General features: G+C 46.0%; 1 protein-coding gene across 3 annotated transcripts in view; it reads left to right on the forward strand.

Annotated features, from left to right (window-relative positions):
- The first annotated feature begins 5,075 nt into the window (after nucleotides 1-5,075).
- The window catches only part of LOC144174888 (alpha-tocopherol transfer protein-like), a 54,600-nt gene continuing 41,392 nt past the window's right edge, over nucleotides 5,076-18,283 (forward strand). For 2 of the 3 annotated variants that reach the window (XR_013323538.1, XM_077703853.1), the window contains exons 1-4: nucleotides 5,077-5,293; nucleotides 6,679-6,831; nucleotides 7,680-7,931; nucleotides 10,979-11,172. Coding sequence is in view for 2 of the 3 variants with exons in the window: in XM_077703853.1 (XP_077559979.1) it covers nucleotides 6,693-6,831; nucleotides 7,680-7,931; nucleotides 10,979-11,172 (585 nt within the window). In the remaining variant the exon portion in view is untranslated. Of the gene's footprint in view, nucleotides 5,294-6,678; nucleotides 6,832-7,679; nucleotides 7,932-10,978; nucleotides 11,173-18,283 lie in introns of all 3 variants that reach the window. The other variant, XM_077703852.1, reaches the window with a different exon arrangement.

An 18,283-nucleotide genomic window follows, 5' to 3' on the forward strand; every position in this document is an offset into this window, starting at 1 on the left:
CCTGCAGTTCCATTGGACAATGTTGTCAACTGCCATAAAAGTCCACAAAGAAAATTGATGCTGCTAGTAGAGTAGTTCCATTATTCAAGGGGTCTTTTATGTGCGTATTATGTGTTCTGTGTAGGAGCTGTTACCCTGGGCAGTGGCTTTTTTTGGCGCTCAACAGAGTGCCGTCTCTCCTTCGACGTCTGTGATGCCGGTGAGGATGGCGTTAAATCCATTTCATCATCTGATGCCCTGGGAGTTGCCATTGGGTCACGTTCCTTCGCACGGGCGCCCTGAGGGACGCTTGGTGGCCGAGGCCCATGTGCAGGCCGCGGCAGGGCGGATGACGCAGCGGCAGCCGCCGCTCCCATGTCAGTGTTCGCAGTACCCCCAGAGCCACAGAGGGCATTGGAACAGGCACAGGAGAGGCGACACCACCCCCGAGTGGGTTTGTCGCCACTGTGACTGCGGAGTCCACAGGCGCTGTGGCGGCGTGTGGTGCCGAGGGCAGCACGGTGGGGGGGGGGGGTGGTGGGACCAAGTCCGTAGTGCTGTACTTGGTTCCCACCGAAACCTGACGGCGCCCCACCCCTGGCGAGCAGCATCGGCGTAGCTTCCTGAAGGAAGCATTGCGTGTCTTTTCCGAGCCTCTGGGTATGAGATGTTTTCAGTTACTTTGAGATTTATTATTTACCTCTAGTCTTTGAACTTCGGACATGACCGAGAGTAAGCGGCGTGAGGCCCATCACAGTTACAACATTTCAACTGTGCGGTGCGGCAATCGTCCGTCTTGTGATCGTGCTCTGATTATTTTGCATATCTTTCTTGGCCTCGACAGTTAATACCATGCCCGTACCGTTGACACCTAAAACAGCGTCGCGGATTCGGGATGTATGGTCTCTTCTGGCAGTGGAGGAAACCTGCTTTTATGGACTCTGGTAGGGTGCTACGGTCAAACGTCAGGATTATATGTTTGGTTCTTATCTCTTTCCATCGCGCCTTATTGTGATACGTCTGACTGCCGTAACACCTTGCTCACGGAGGCCTTCGAGGATATCAGCATCACTTTCATTGAGAAGTTCAACTGACGAGATAACTCGTTGGCTGCTATTGAGAGTACGGTGGGGTGCTCTCTCTCGTTGGCTGCTATTGAGAGTACAGTGATCGGTAGATCTCCAATGCTTGTTTGCTTTAGTAAGTTACAAAACTGTTCTTTACTCTTGACTTCAATCAGCATGTCACCAAAGGTTAGCTTTTTTGCCTCGTAGTTTTTTCCAGCAACACTTTCGATAAATTTTGCGATCAGGAACACAGACTTGGTGGTAATTGTTGTTTCTTTGTCCACTGATTGCATGACCAAAAATCGTGGGAAGTTCTCCGGGTTTGCGAACACAAGGTTTGAAACTGGCTTGAAGATGGCTTCGGTGCGGGTCCTCTTGGGGGCCCGATCAGGTTTAGAAAAGGGTTTAGAAAATACCATGCGAAATAGTACAGAGCAGGGAACAGGGTGCTTTCTTCTCTAGCCTTACCATGATAACTAGAGAGGTCCCGGAGTTCCCCTCCCGCTAAACGGACAGGGAGCCCATCAGCCGGAGCTTGACCAAGACTCCGACGGCCACCGTTAGAGGCTTCTATCTCTGCGCTTTTCGACCCATTGCCATGGTTGGTCACAGTGTGAGTGTGGGGGTTCGGGGTTTGCGGTGTCGCCAGTACCGTCACCAAGATTGCTCAAGGTGCCCCGTGCGGGGGTGGCGGAAGCATAGTGTCTCGTTCACTCAATTTGACATTAATGCTTTCGCATTCAAGACAGCGAAGAAACGCTTAAGTTTTCTCGGAATATCCATGGAGCGGGGTTTTAGTTACGATGACACCACCACGATGTCGTAGATGTTTTTTTTTTGCCTTGGTCCCTACCGTCTTATGTGCCATATGTCTGAAATATGCACTGATTAGCCCTCTCTTGTTCTCTGGTGTTTTCTTCGATTGTTCATTGCTTATTTCTCCGTGCTTGCAATTTATATTTCTTTTCTCTTCCTCATTCTCTATCTTGTTTAAAACTGGTTTTCATCATTGATGTATAAACAAACCACTCCTGCTTGGGCCGCCCAAGGCCTGCAGTAGTGTATAAATAAATAAATAAATAAATAAATAAATAAAAATGTGTCGGGACCGAAGGAAAGGGGATGTGCCAGGACCGAAAAGGGCTGGTTTTACGTGTTACTTGTTGGAGGCGCTTTTCTTGTGACGCCAATCCCATCGGACACAGCGATCACCCAGTGGCGCCCGTGCATCGATCCCATAGAGTTTCATACTAATTTATACTAAAGGGAAATTTGGCGCTGGAATAGCGGGCCGCTGAGGGCGGCGCCATTGTAGCTAGCGACGTTCCTCGCGTACTTGGCGTGGTTAACCAAGTACGCGATGCTTCTTTTTTGTCTCGAAGTCAAAATGAACATAAATGGGTAACATCCTTTTCTTGTTCATCTTGCATGAAGCCTCTAAATGATCCCTGACAAATAAATCCTTCTGGAGCTTCAAATTTATAACAACAAAACAAATTCAATTATTCTTCTGCAGTAATATTGTTGCTTTTTTTGCAGCCAGAGGCAACTTCTCAGCCTGTTGATGAGCCATTTCAAGGACAAGTGGAACGTGCCTGCCCGGTACATGACGGAACGTACACTGAAGCGCGGCTCCCACACACAGTGGAGCCAGTTTTCCTCTAGTATATGTTAGTATGAAGCTCTATGATCGACTCGATGTTACCCGAGAGTCTGTGTGAAGTTGCCAGTTGGCCAGTTAGTGTATGACATAGCGACAAGAAAGCTACTGTTACCGTCATTACTAAGAGACAGTGACTTTGCAGCTCCGCTGATAATCGCCATTCGCAAGGCCTATTTTTTATATTGTAGGCCTTTATATTTCACGACGATAGTATCTCTTGGGCGAGCTAAACGTGAACATTTTATCAAACTGGTCCCTCTCCACCAGGACACAGCATCGGTATAAGAATGCTTGGACAGTTCAAAATCCACCAAAACTGCTGACTCATACATGTTCATATTATTCAACATAAGGATCTGAGGCAAATTATGCGTTCATCACCTAGAGTACCACCGTTCTTTTATTTTGAATACAGGTTGTGTTAGTTATTATATCAGAAACGTAAAACAACAAGCGTTACAAACATCGTGTCGGAGAGAGCCCACATGAAAACAAACACTGAATCAACGCAAGTCTGCTCGAGCGACAGCAAACACAACAGAACCAGATGATGAAAAAACGACGAGCTGTCTCAACAGATGGGGCGGGACCAGTGCGAACGCGGAAAAATTGAATCAAATTGAACGAAACTTCATTGCATTCATCGTTGGAGGAGTTAGAAGGGAGGCGAAAAGCGTGAGGCCTAGGAGGAGGCGAGGAAAGGGAGAGTTACGTCGTAAGGGTGGCAGGAGACAACAGTCGTTTTACTACAATTGCAGTAAAGCAAGGAGATATGTGGCCAATTGTTTGGCTTCCCGTCCGAGTGACTGCCCCAAATTACAAAATAAATTTCTCCACGGAAAACCGCCCTTCTTTCGAGGGGAAAACAAGATCACTGATCAATGCGCGAGTAGCGTTTCTTAATTATTAATGCGCTTCCCGACCTAATTCGCACGCCGATTAATTCGACAATTAGACGTTAATGGTTTTGCGTTCCCTACATGCCATGATGGCGTTGAGTGATTTCATTATCTACATGATACTGGCTACATGACACTTGCTGGGATAGAACTCCCGGTGGTTATGCAGTCGTTGGAGCCGAACAACTTCATATAATTTGTTTAGTGACGGTTCCTGTTAAACCTGCTTCCATCCGTTTTCTGTAACTATGCCCCTCTTGTAGAGGCCCAAGTACTGACACCGGATGGGAATTACGCGTCGCCTGCAACTCCATCCTGAACTAGCTCATCACGATAAATCAAGGTGAACGTAATAATGAAGTCGTCTTAGCGGCCAATCGTCGCATTTCTTTCAGTATTGCACCGACAAAACACGAGATACAGCCGTCTTCTCCAACCGCAGCCCTCCCGAAGGGGCCCACGTATTGATAGCGGAGGGAAATTCCGAATGGCTTACCTGCCGACAGCGGACCAGGTGATTGCGAATGTCACCGGTCGCCTTGAAGCAGATTTTCCTGCTCCGAGTAGGAAGGTTCGTGTAGAATTCTAAGGCGACCTGTGGAATTAGCAATACGGCAAGTTGGTGAAACTGGCCGTAATAGTACAATCGTTTTAGCGGTTAACTACACTGGGATCCTTTCTACATTCGTTTGATCCGCCTTATATTCTCCCTACATTGAACCCAGCGCTACAGAGTACTAGCGAGGACGTTAGCTTTGCCGCAAACCGTATTTTGTCTACGCCCGTCAGGCACGATTGTGACAGAGGGGTGCATTGGCGTACAGCTTCGCCGTAGAACGTCCTAATTCAACAAAATAACAAAAAAAATAACAAGTTCAATGTAAATCTAAACTGAAAACGCGCGCGCATTCGTAGATTACTAATTAGGGCGCTGAAAGAGAAAATAATGTTATAATAATAACGCGTGATAAGTGATATCACACGCGGAGCACCAACAGCTGCAAAATTTCGCGGGCGCTGGACGAGATTAGTCTGGGTACAGCTGCTCCGTCAACTCCCCCTGACTCCAGGCTCGTCGCTCGCGGGCATCCCGCCTGAGGGGCAAACGGGAAGACCCCCAAAGTGGGACATTGGCGCCGTGGTACCACCTATCCTCAACTCTTTAGAACTTAGTTTGCCTTTTTTTAAATTTCACAGTCCCCACCCCTCCCCCCCTCCCCCCCTTCGGTCATCCTCACTATCGGCACATCAATGGAATAGAACCGTTCAATAAAAGCAACACGTTGAACACCAAAACGAGCGGTGCCAATCTCCGTTTGTTTGTGTCGGCCCAGCGTTGAGGAAAGCGCACCACGGAAAAGAGAGACGGGTTCTCCAGCGTTGGGAGGGGTTCTCCAGCGTTGGGAGAGAGCAGCGGCCGTCAAGGCCGGCGCAAGTACGGCGCAAATCAGCTGATAGCGCCGCCGAGCGGCGACAAATTGCGCGCCGTTGAAATGTAGCCAGACGCCGACCTGCGCCGGCTGCTGTCTGGCGCTCGCGGATTGCAAGCGCTGTCCGGCAACGACACCTGTCCCATGTGAGTCGGCCTTTGACTGGCATTACGCACGGCAGAAGACGGACGGTTGGATTTCCACTGCATTCCTGTCTGCTGCAAGAGGCGCCCTACCGCGGGAACCACATCTGCGGTACGTGTCTTTCACGTGTCACAATGTGCTCTGCTTTATTCGCTCAGTCACGGCCTCTCGATGGAAGCAGGATTCCAAAGAGCGACCGTGGCTCAGTATACGGAAAGGGCTGTTAGTGCATTTTCTCTCCCTTCCTTCCTAATATTTGACCTAAAATTTACTGTGGGTAGTTTGCAATTTGTGCCGACTTAATGTCGCCAAATCGCTACTATATTGTAGTCATGTCTTTGCATTTCATGTGCGTCATGTGCATTTCACAGGAGACACTGAACATGAGCTACCAAAAATACAATCGAACGCCCCAGGCCAGACGGTATTTCAATTTTGATTTTATCTTAATGTTTCTCCCTGCGTACGAGCGCAACCACCACATGCATTCGTGCGGATCAGAACGCTACAGAGCTTACCGCACCTACTTACCCTACCGCCTATGTACGCAACAGCTAGTGGCCAAGAAATTTTTTTAGCGCAATATGCTTGAGACAAGACGGCACACAACTGCATATAGCAATGCGGCATGTTTTTTCTGCACCTGCTTCAGCCGTCAGCACTTCCTTTGGAAAATATCGCCGATGACATCACGCCCCACCTGGAGGGAAGCCGGGCTTGATTACCAATTTTTCTGATCGCCGCCATAGAAACATGGTGTAAAAGACAACATTCTTTCTGATTGGGCGCAGCTTACAATTTTTGCGATGAAAGGGAAAGCCAATAAACGAATGAGGCCACAATCGAGTAAAACTGAAAAAAGGGACCCCTACTGTACGAACTCTAGAACGTGCTTATCCAAGGTACGAAAAAAATAAAACGGAAGCAAAGGTTGGGCGTGAGGGGGGAGGGGAATGCGAGCTCTAAGTTCTTATTTGTCTAGGAACAAATCATTGGTCTTCGAACTACAGCCGATGAGTAAGACATGTATTAGCTTTCAATTAAAACGAATAGTTTTCAGCCTTCTGTGCCCTTTCCATTCATTACCTGAAATGAGAATTTCACCATTGGCGTTTCCATTTTGTCTACGCCTGTGAAGTAGTAGACATGGCGGTAATCCTGGAACGCATAGTTCCGTTCTTGGGTGTCGCTCCATTTCTGGGTGTCGCTGCCTATCGCTTTCACCTGGTGTGAAAGCAATACCGCAAGGGGTGCTTCATGACCTGCTTGGAACTCGTTTCACAGCTCACGCTGTGGACCCGAGACGCATTTGTTTTGTTGAAAACCAAAAACGGAGAACAGCTCACCGGACGAAAGATATTCATCGTTCAATAACAAACTAATACATTGTCACACAGCACGTGTGCGAATTATTTTAATGAAGGCAAGCATGTCTTTCAGCCAACACTCAATCCTCTTACAGAACTTGTGCTAATCCTACTATTCATCTCCTACAGATAGCTCTGCAGCAATGCAGCGGACATCAAATAAAGGTCCAAATGATGTGGCGGCCTTGTCGGACGAACTTAAAGAAATCGCGTATCGTGAGCTTGGAGAAAACGCCGAAATAAAGCGAGAGGCTCTGGAACAGCTTCGGAAGCTGTTATCAGGTGAGTTCAGTGCAGTAGAAACACCAGAACAAAGATTAGCAGTGCTACATGGCAGATGAAAATAATTGATAACCAATTTAAAAAGCAAATATACCACAAGGGGGAACCACTAAAGAGAATCATTTTTCGCCCCATTCCCGAAACAGAATAACAGCACATGGATGAGAGAGACAGCCCGATAACCGAAACAAGTTCAGGAAGCGTACTCTCCCACATATGACCGCCATGTGTTACAACATGCGAAAACAAATTCGTGACCATGAACTCCATGATCCATGAACCCAGCTTACAACAGGTGCTTCCTGTGCGCAGAACAAAGGTTCTATGGGTTGTAGAGACCTCGTGTTTAGCGAAGGGTACCGACTTTTTTATTCTTGTAAGCTCTAAAGAACGTTTTGCCCCAAATCCGTATATGTGTGGTTTTGTTCCGCTTTCAATATCAATTGATTGATTGATTGTAGGGGTTAACGCGCCGACGCAACGCAGGCGATGAGGTGCACCGTAGTGGAGGGCTCCGGATTAATTTTGACCACCTTGGGATCTTGCATCGAAATCTCGTACACATGGGCGTTTTTGCTTTTCGCCTCCATCAGAAAAGCGGCCACCGCGGCCAGGAATCGGACCCGCGACCTAGTTCTCAGCAGCGCAACGCCTTAGCCACTCAACTACCACGACGAGTCTTTCAATATCTATTGCGCCTCTATTGTCACATTTGCTTTGTTGCACTGAACTTAAATGTGGCGCTCATACGGCTCTGCATTGTAGCTTTACTGCAAAAATAATGTTTTCTTCTTCAGCACTGCGAGCGATGTGCCTTGACCAAAGATCTTTTGTTTCACACCTTCCAGATGATCCTTCACTGCACAGCCCCACGCATGACGCATTTCTTACAAAGTTCCTTCGTTCTCGCAAGTACGACGTGGACAAAGCCTACAAGAACATTAAGAAATACTTTCAAGCTCGGAAAAATCAACCGGATTTGTTTACCGATTTAAATCCTTCCTCTATTGCTTTTGACGTCGTCTCTCGTAAACATCAATTGGTGACCCTCTCCCATGGAAGAGACCCCAATGGCATTCCTGTCGCAATGGTGAAGCCGGGTACGCTCAGTTTTTCTCTCTCTGCACTACAACAATTTACTTAATAATATAAAGCGTGTTGGAAAACCAATGGTTCTTTGTTGCTAGAAGGTGTCATGAGAATAAGAGATTGATGGTGAGGTATATGATGGTGAGGCTTAACTTTCGAGACACTTACATACTGAATAAATGAAACAAGTCAAGTTTGGTTCGCTTCCACAGACCACTGGTACAATGTGCCTTGCACATTCATTACTTTGGAGGAAACTCAAAGGGCGTGTCAAAGATGTCTTGCTCCGATGTTATCTGCCAGTTTAACGTAACACTCTCATGGCCCAGATATCTTGCGTGGCTTCAAGTAATATTAGTGTGCCTGAAATTCGGTGTTGTTTACTAAGAGATGATATCAACGTATTGGCGCCTCAATGTGAACCAACGCACATAGCTATAGGCTTGCACAAATGCCATTTCGCGTAAAAAGGAATTTTCCGGGCGGTACATCTTCCGAAGCAACCATATACACCCCCGGTATGCACAGGTTACCCTGTTCACAGCGGTAGCCTAGAAACCAGGGCCTACATTTCGCAAACTGAATTGGGGTGCCGCTCAATGGCCAATAAGCGGCGAACCATGCCTTTAGCACTCAGGGAAGCGTTACAGAAACTGCGAAGGCAACACACAGATTCGCTTATTTAAAAGGGTTCTATGTCGGGGCAATAAACATTTCAATGTGAACGCAAAGATAACAAGAAAAACAAAGGGAAACAAGGTGACGTCTAGGCAGCTTTCTGACACTTTCCTACAAATGTGATCCTTTACACTACGTATAGTTTATGTGGAACAGTTCATCAAGACGAAACTTGCGATTGGCATCCCGCTTAAATGTCTAATTTAGAGGTGTGCCAATATTCTGCAGTTAGAATACTTCGCCTATCGTGCTTACTGCTAATACTTTTGGGTTAGCTTTTCGCATAACGGAAAAGTTGTGCAAGAAAGCTTACCACGCGTAATCTGTGCAAGAAACCGGTGTATGCTAACTCTGGTGCATGCCAGTTCTGGTGGAACACTATTTGTGCAGAATTTATAAACGAAAGAGAACTTTATGGACAATTTACTCAAATTATTGAAGACTCAACCGTTAATACTTCTTGACAATGCTTGCAATAAGATGTTACTACAAGCACCACGCCTGGCCTCTTTTAAATTATAGTTGCTTTCTTCAGAGCATGTTGAGGATTCCGCATTTCTTCATGGCAGTGTATTGCAAAACGCTGTTCCAACGACATCATCGCTAAGCATTGTTTTTTAAAATTTTCTGCGAAATTATTTCAGGCACTAGTACGCGAACACTCAGAAATGTTGTCTTCACTGCCTGAATTACCTTATTTCTATGTTTTAGAAACTCTGTACATACTGAAGCAAACACATTCGTTCCAAAAATATACGACTCCCAGTCACCTTTTGCAATTGGTATCTGAAAATATTCTAGGCCATGTACTGTCCGTCTTTGCTGAGCCCAACGGCGCGGATTCGATTGCCTGCCGCGGCGGCCGCTTTTCTCATGGAGGCGTCACGGGAAAACATCCATGTGTTCGATATTTACGCGGACTTTAAATATCGCCAGGTGGTCAACATTAATCTGGAGCCCTCCACTACGGCACGCGTCATCGCTTGTGTAGCGTCGGCGCGTTAAAACCTCATAAACGATCAACAGACAGTCTTTACTATTTGTGTTCAACCTGTAGTCCAAAGTTGGATAGTCGCACACGTCTGCTCTCAATCTATCTAAGCGACAAGTCAGCTGCCATGCCCCTACTTAAGGAAAAGCCAGCGCAACCTTAAATGCCTTGTGTGCACAATGCAAGTCTGAAAAGATACACAGCAGGAAGTCTCCGGACTTACCCCTCCAATCGTATTTACGATTAACAATATGCCTAACACCTCTCACAAGTTCACGAAGCATGGACAGTCACAGGAGACATGCGGATTAATCTGTGGAACGTGGCTCGTTTTACAGTCGGAGTTCAGGGTAATGATTTCAAGTGCTTGTACTGAGGGGTAAAGCTACGCCGAGCCGCAGCCAGTGAACTAGCGTCGCGTGGCGATACATACTAAGTACAAATATGTCCGAAACATACAAACAGGGCCCAGTCGATGGAGCTTTGTATAGAGGTGGTTAGGCTGGGTCCAATAGCTTGTGGTGGTGCGATTTCCTGGTACCCTCTGAAGGGTGCGAAAAGGGCCTTGTCCAGTGAAATAGAGCATAGTTTCATCACTTTGAGGGCAAGTGCATAATGCCCTTGTCTCAAAACACCACCAGACGTCATCATGATTGAGTGACGACTGTTAGTTGCTCTAAACATTATTTATCTCACTGGCATGAGACATGAGGAATACAAGCGGCTTGCTGCATTGAACAACCAAGAATTCGGTTCGCCTGTGTTTGTCAGATATAGTATAAGCCAGGCTTTTGTTGTGCAATGTCCCGTGTGTTCGAAATTTGGGCGACAGACTAAAGATCCCCAGGTGGTCAAAATTAATCCGGAGCCTCCATTACGGCGTGCCCCATCGCCTGCGTAGTGCTGGCGTGTTAAACCCCACAATAAACCAATCAATCAATCAATCAATCAATCAATCAATCAATCAATCAATCAATCAATCAATCAGTTGACCATTGCCCTTTAACGACTACTTTGAAAACAAGTCGGAATTTTCATGCTGTTTGCGGTGTAACCAACGGTGTGCTAAAACCTCATAATATTGACACCGAAGGAACAGTCACGACATCAATTGGTGCGGTAGTAAACGAATTCGATTTTTATTGCGATGCATGCGTGTTTGGTATAAATCACAGCTGTAGAGTGCCCATTTCCAGCTCAAGTATTCATATATAACGTGGGTTTCGGTCGGTGGAATTTGTTTGCTTAACATATTAGGGTGCAAAGCAATAAACTTGGAAGTTATCTGGTGTCTTTTTTTTACATGGTTTCTTTTTTGGCACGTCGCAAGTAATTTCACAAGCAAGCCTGTTCAGAAATTTAAGGATGAATCCTTTTTTGTCCCTTTAGGTACTTGGAACACCGACATTTGTTCCCTGAACGATTTCCTTAGGGTGGTCGCCGTTCACCTGGAATATTTTCTCCTCGATGAAGAAGTTCAAATAAAAGGTGTGGTCATCGTGTGGGACATGAAGGGTCTTGCCCTTTATCATTTAACGCAGTACACACCCTCCTTCCTTAAAAGGCTTTTCAATCTTGTACAGGTGAGTGGAAAAGTTTTGGCTTGACATCAATGAGTTGTCGTTGATATTATGTTCACGTGGAAATGTGTGCTTTTACAGACATGTAAGCATGCGTTCGCTGGATGAATTATTTACAGTTGGTCGACGGCATCAACCACGCCGTGGTCGTTTACCTCAATGTGCCATCTTGTGAGAACGGGCTGAAGTAGTTTCTATTGAAATTACGATATCGACCTTGCTTTTTTTCTGCCTACTTTGCGCGCTCTGATTTTGTTTCATACAGAGTGGAAATTTTCTTAATACATTTGCAACGCTGCATTGAATATACGGCTCAAAAATCCAAAGTTAGAAGGGTTTTCGGGGATAATTAAATGCAATGCACATCATCCATTATTTAACTCACGTCGATTGATTTTTGTTTCATCATTACGAAATTGTCAGCAGCGGCCTTAAAATGCAGCTGATCAAACTGCTACAAAAAAGCGAAAATGCTAAAGTAGGTGTTTCGACGGAATCGTTAACGCTAAACATGTCCTGGCGATGTTTATCTCAATTTGCTTTTTCTGTCTTGCTAGATTATAACTTTTGCTTGCACACGAATGTACCGAGGTCCCGCCTGTAATAAACGCATGATAATACAAAAGTTAGAATGCCTATGCAAAGATTCACGCACAAGTGTTTACGCAAGTATTGTGCAAAGATTCACCCACAAAGATTCACGCACAAAACTTAGTACATGCACCAGATGTAATGCTCTAACAAGGACGGTCAGCTAAATTTTCAGCTGAAGAATTAAAATAATGCACTGGTTCTCAATTCCGAGTAAGTTGAAATAGTTGTCCCCTGTATAACGCAGACCGATTTTAAATATTTCTACGCCGGTGAATCCTAAATACTTTTTCCAGAGTCATGCGCTGCGCTGTTCTGAACAACAGCAACAATGATGTTTTAAAATTTTAACAGCACAAGAACATGATGTAAAGATGGCTTCCTGAGAATTGTTTCGAGGCCAAAGATATAAATCAGTTGTATATGCTTAATCTTCAAATGTGGTAACTGTTATGCCGCACGAGCGTTTCGATGGCCTTTGAAGGGAATGTCATGTGACTCAAAGCCACCTTTCGGCGGCTACACGACGTTTTTCAAAGGCATTTGCTTGAAATGCCGTTTGAGTCATAGGAGCCCGACAACCGACCTTTGGGTATCTCGAAGGCCCTCGAAACACGAACGCCTGTGCTATCGCGTGGGATTTGTGCATGCCGTTTTTACAAAAATAACCATTTGGAAGTAAAAATTGTTTTGAAAAGCTAGGTCTTAATCACGTTTCGTTTGTTTTTGTTTGCTATCACTTGGTCTACGATTACAAAGTAGCTTGGTACTCCCAACACCGGCAGTGCGAAAAAAGCAAATGGAGAACGCTTTGCTCGTGTATGTGGATAATCAATTTTAGAGCTAATAATTGTTGTTTGGCCCATTTTTCATTTAAAATTATTTTTTGTGATACGGGAACGAAACAGGGCAGAAGTCGCGGCACCGAAACATGGCGGGTGAACGTGAAAACTTTAAACTGCCTTTGAGAATTGTCGTGTAGATCGGCAAAACTCCTTCCAGTTGGAAGGACATTTGAAATTAGCGGGCCATTTGACTCAAATGTCCTTTCAAACAATCATGTAGCACACTGATTAGATGCTACGGCGAGGGCCATAAGAGGGCGCTTACAGCTATACTACCTTGCTTTCTTTCTATATTCGAGTTAAAAGTACCATTTGCTGAATTATTGGCGATTCTCATGTGGAAAATTATATTTCAGACAGAGATGCGGCTACTGCTGTGCTGTGTAACAACGTGGATGTTACGTCTCCATGAATATGCTACCAAAATTCTGTTTGGTGGGCAACGATAACAATTTTGAAATTCTATGTTGCCTAACATTCTACGCATCAAGTGTAAAGAAACCAACACCTCCAGATTCAAAAACAACAACATCTGACAGCGACAAGAATGGGACCAACTTAGTAGAAGTAAATCGAACGAATAGTGGAACCTAACAAACGCAGCAAGCCGTACTGTACATGTCGAAGTTGCACTTTTAGACTAAGAATAGACGCCATTTAGACCCCATTCTTTATATCTAAATAAATACGACGTCCAAATGGTGCCGGTAATACAAAGGGCGTGTAAAGTTCTGGCCATCTGACTTAGCAGCCGACAGCTTGCTTCGCTTGTTATTATGCGTAGCACTCTTTCCGGAGTACCGCCACAGCCAGGACCATATAACGCCCTGCATTTCCCCAAAAATGGTAATTTGGCCAGAGTAGCACCTTTAATAGTTCTAGTAAGGATCGTTTCCCCGAAGTCCGGTGTCGATCAGGAACCCAATCGCCCGGGCTCCGGTTGACCTTGCAGGAGGCTGGCAGGGCGATGGTGTTGAAGTTCTTGGAGGTGGCGGTCGAACTGACGAACTCGAGGCGTTGAAGTTGATTAAGTGAAACGGAAGTTTATGTACAGCTATTTACAGTAGGATAACTGGGTACATGAGTAGTAAAAAAAAACTTCAAACTGCAGCTAGACGCTAGCTCCGAGTGCGCACAAATCACTCGAGCTCCTCAACTTCGTCTAACTCTCCTATTCTCGGAGCGTACACAAACCGCTCGAGAAACGACGGCCGAGGCTCTGTCTCGCCGCAAGATCCGTCTAGTTGCCCGGTGCGGCGCTGCACCCTAAACTTCCGACGCGATCTTAACCTCAACTAGGGGGCTCACAAATCCCAACCTAGCGTTAAAGGTCGAGACTCCTTGTCCCGCCGGGAACTGCCAGGTCAGCGCTCAGACAAGAACGATTTCCAACGGCCAAGTTCGGCCTTATGAAACCTCGAGATCACCCTCTCTCGGGAACGCCCCTGTAGCATTCGTACACGCGTATGAGAGTGCCCGAATTCACGTAGACAGCTGTCACTCAGCACGCCACGGAATATTCACTGAGGCGCCGCCACCTTCGGGTCAACGGCACGCCCGCAGACGAGCAGGTTCGTGCAACCCCGCGGGGTGAAAGCGAAAGACGGCGACAGTGCGTCATGCTGACCAAGGCGGGACAACAATGGAGACACGCCGGTAATCCCACCGCCTCCGCGCGTCGAGCAGACGTTCCTGGAATCCGGCGGCGCTGTTTGCTTTCTCAATGGGGGATTATCCTTGAGGTATGCGGTGGGCCAGACGATCCGTCTTCCGTGCGCGCCGTGACGAATTAGCGACGGCAGCAGCGCAGTGTTGGCAGTGCTACGTCGCTAGACAGAGCGGCGGGTTCTCACGCGCAGCTCGGGCGCATGGCCGCTAATCTCATAAGTGGACCTTACAGTTATGATAGCGCAAATGGAGATACAACGTTCTTACAAAAACGATCTGATAAAATCAGATATATATCTTATACATCTCCCCCCAAAACAGAATAATGAAAAAAGAAAGTCTGCAGAAAAAGAGCACAGACGCCGTTTTTAGAAAGTTGTGAACTAACTAACTAACTGACTGACTGACTGACTGACTGACTGACTGACTGCAACGGCTTACTTGCACGAATGCTTTGCTCTGTGGACAGCCAATGCACTCGCCATTTGTACAAGTGCGGCACCCACACACACAGCTGGCTGGCGCCGCATCTTTTCAAAGTGCTACGAGTTGTGCCGCGCCTCCGCCAGATGGCGCCACGGGTCCCGCGACCGAGAGAAGACGCAGTGAAACATATCCCTCGCGAGGGGCACGATAAAAGGCAGAGCATTTCCGGGGGCGCACGACGTTAAGTAGTTTGCGTTACGTTAATGTTTTTGCACTTGTGGCAACTGCTGACGAGAGAGCGCTCGTCAGCAGTAATTTGAATGAGTCAACGATATAAGGCGCGTTCGTAGCGTCCCATTCTGTGTCGGCTTTGTGGCGCAGTGGGTAGAGCACCATGTACATTGCGTTCCGCCCGCAGGGTCGAGGGATCGAAACCGGGCGCTGGATAGTATTTTTGTTTATATAGTAGGGAGGGGTGCGGACTACGGACGTCAACGCGGGTGACATCGTGAGTTACTGAAATGCTCTGCATTTAAAAGGCCCTGAAGTTTTACACAAATGCAGATATTGCGGAAGTAACGCCTTTAATCTTGATAATAGCGTAAATGGCGATAATTGATTGGACAGCCAATTAAAAAAGCATAAAATAGGAAATATAGAAACATAAAATTGTAACAAAAATCATCTGGCAAAATCATAAATATGCATCTTATGCATTTCTCCCCAAAGCCGAAGAATAAACAAAAGAAATTCCCCTAAAGCCATTACAAATGCGAATAAAGAAAAAGCGAAAATGGCGAACCGCGTAAGACCCTGCGTTTCCACAAAATCGCAGATTGTTCAGCAGTACCACCTTCAATCGGTACAATAGCGTAAATGGAGATAATTGCTGAAACACACTTCAGAAAGGAGGAGGAGAAGGAATAAACGTTTATTGATTCCTATAAAAGGAAGATTGAGAGCTGGATGATCTTCAGTGTAGTAGCGTTGACCATCCATGGTGGGTGGCGTCCCTAGTCCAGGAGGCCATGGCCCTCAGCTGCTTGTCTGGCCCGGATCACCAGGCCGCGCTGGTCATCCAGGACCTCGCTGGACAGCAGGGCCTCCCACTGCTCCGTCGATGGCGCCAGGACCTCTGGGAGTTCCTTCACACCCTTGCACTCCCACACCATGTGGTAGAGAGTGTTGGGGGTGCCGCAGAATTGGCAGTCGTAACTGTACAGGCTGGGATGAATCATGTGCAATTGTGAGGCGTGCGGGAAAGAGGTAGTTTGGAGTCTTCTTAACTGCGTCGCTTCTTCTTTGGTGAGTCGTGGATGAGGCGGTGGATATTTCCGTCTGCTCAATCTGCAATGTTCCAATATGTCCCTGGTGCGTCGTGGGATAGGTGGGAACATCGGCGGGGGAGTGGCTTGAGCTTCTGTGATGGGGGTGAGGGTAGCGGTTGTTGCCCGGTAGGAATGATCTCGGGCAGCGGCGTCAGCCGCCATATTACCCTCTAGAAACTCGTGCCCCAGTGTCCACACGATGTATATGTCCGGTACATCTTCTTTTTGATGCTTTAGCTTCAGGAGTATATTAAGCGCTGCTGTGGAGATGAGACCCTTCTGAAAATTTCTGCAGGCTGTTTGGGAATCTGTGATTATAATCATCCGACCTTGGCTTTGCTTGATCGTTGTAGTAGCGAGAGCAATCGCTGCTTCTTCTGCGGAGTCAATGTTTTCATTTTCAGTCGGGATAGTTGCAGAGCTTAGCTCCTTTCCTTTGCTGTCGGTCACGGTTATCGCGTGTGCTGCATGGTTTGCGCTTGAATATCTTGCGGCGTCGACGTACCTCGTTCCGCTATCCTTACCATAAGCTTTTTTCAGTGCCTTTACCCTGGCATTTCTCCTTCCTTTGTGCTAAAGAGGGTACATGGTGCGAGGGATATTGGAAACCGTGATGTAGTCCCTCAGACAAAGTGGAATGCGGCTTTTTTGGGTTTGGGAATCCAAGTTCACCTCCTACCCGAGACGGCGTAAAGTGGCGCGACCTGTTTCTGTGAGTTTCAGCCGTTCAATTTGGATAACCCTGTGGGCCTCTACAAGTTCCTCCCACGTGTTGTGTACCCCTAGTTGCAGGAGCTTCTCCGTCGAAGTCTTCGCCAGTAGACCTAGTGCCAATTTGTATGTTTGCCTGATGAGGATGTTGAGTTTTTCTTTTTCGGCATTCTTTAGCCCCAAATATGGGGTACCGTATGTAATTCTGCTGATAATTAATGCTTGTATTAATCGAATTATTTCTCCTTCTTTGAGTCCATGTTTTTTGGTCGCAACCCTCTTGACCAGGTGGGTTACCTGGGTGATGGTGCTTTTGAGCTTGTAGAGTGTAGCAGCTCCCTTAGCGAAAAGATGCCGTATTTTTAATGTATTTTGAATGCATTTAATACATATATTAACTTTGTATTTATTCTGCATTATTTTGTCCGCATTCCAACTGTATTTCGAATACATTTACAATGTATTTAAAATGTACCTCAAGAATACTTAAGCACTGCATGGAAAATATATATTTAATGCATTTTAAATGCATTAAAAATGCTCAGAAAATGTAATTTTAAATACGTGCAAAATGTATTAGTAATGCATTTTATATGCACAGAAAATACTGCTTCAAATATACTCAGAATGTGTTAGTAGTGTATACTAAATAAAACCTAAATACATTGAGAGATACCATGGCAATGTGTCTTAGGTGGAATTGTTACCGTTCAACTAGAAACTATCATATTGCGGATTCAAAACGTTTAATAGGCACTAGGCTAAAAATATGCTCCATTGTGAAAATGTAAACCAGCCATGCTCGGAATGCGGGCCAGGAAATGACTGAAAAGGACAGCATGTATGCGCACAAATTGGCAGTTTGAAAGTGGTTTATTGTACACCTCAGTCGAGTGGACAATTTCGCCATTACTAAGCAGCAGGAATGAATGCCCTTCAGCCACCTCGGTAGCCAGCGCAGATGAAGCGTTGTGCATGAGAGTCTTCGTTCGTACTTCGGATTCTCCACGCGGGAAATTTCACCAGCAGCTGCAGTGAAAAGAAAATGGGAAAATATTAGTGAAACACTTTTTTTAGAGGAAAATAAATGTCAAATCAATCAGGCCTTTTCTCTAGCCATGCCAACGTCCCTCGCGAGCAAAGATTTTTTAGTTTCCCCTTCAGAGAAAAAAAAAAAACCGCCGTGAAAACAATGCCCCTTTGAAGGACGTAAGACAATTTATGTAATGGTAAGCATAGTTTATATTGTCATGCGGCATCAGATCTTCAATACCATTTTTAAGAAAGAATAGTGGCGGGGGAAGAGGTGGGGAGGGAGACTTATGTTTGGAAATTGTCTAGGGATAAAAATTTGCGAAAATTAGGGAAAAAAAGACAGAGCTAAGATAACAACGTTACTAAACATGCAACAGAGTTCTTAGAGTTATGCTACTTCTCTTTCTTAGGCCCTTGAGTTAACTGAAACGGTGGCAATTCTAGTTTTCCAACTAACTTGGACAAAACTGGTCTGTGACCTCACAGGACGCTCATTAAATAAGATAGGCA

The sequence above is a fragment of the Haemaphysalis longicornis genome, unplaced genomic scaffold (assembly GCF_048455015.1).
Source record: "Haemaphysalis longicornis isolate Haplotype H1 unplaced genomic scaffold, Haemaphysalis longicornis Haplotype H1 scaffold_3, whole genome shotgun sequence".
Lineage (NCBI taxonomy): Eukaryota > Metazoa > Arthropoda > Arachnida > Ixodida > Ixodidae > Haemaphysalis > Haemaphysalis longicornis.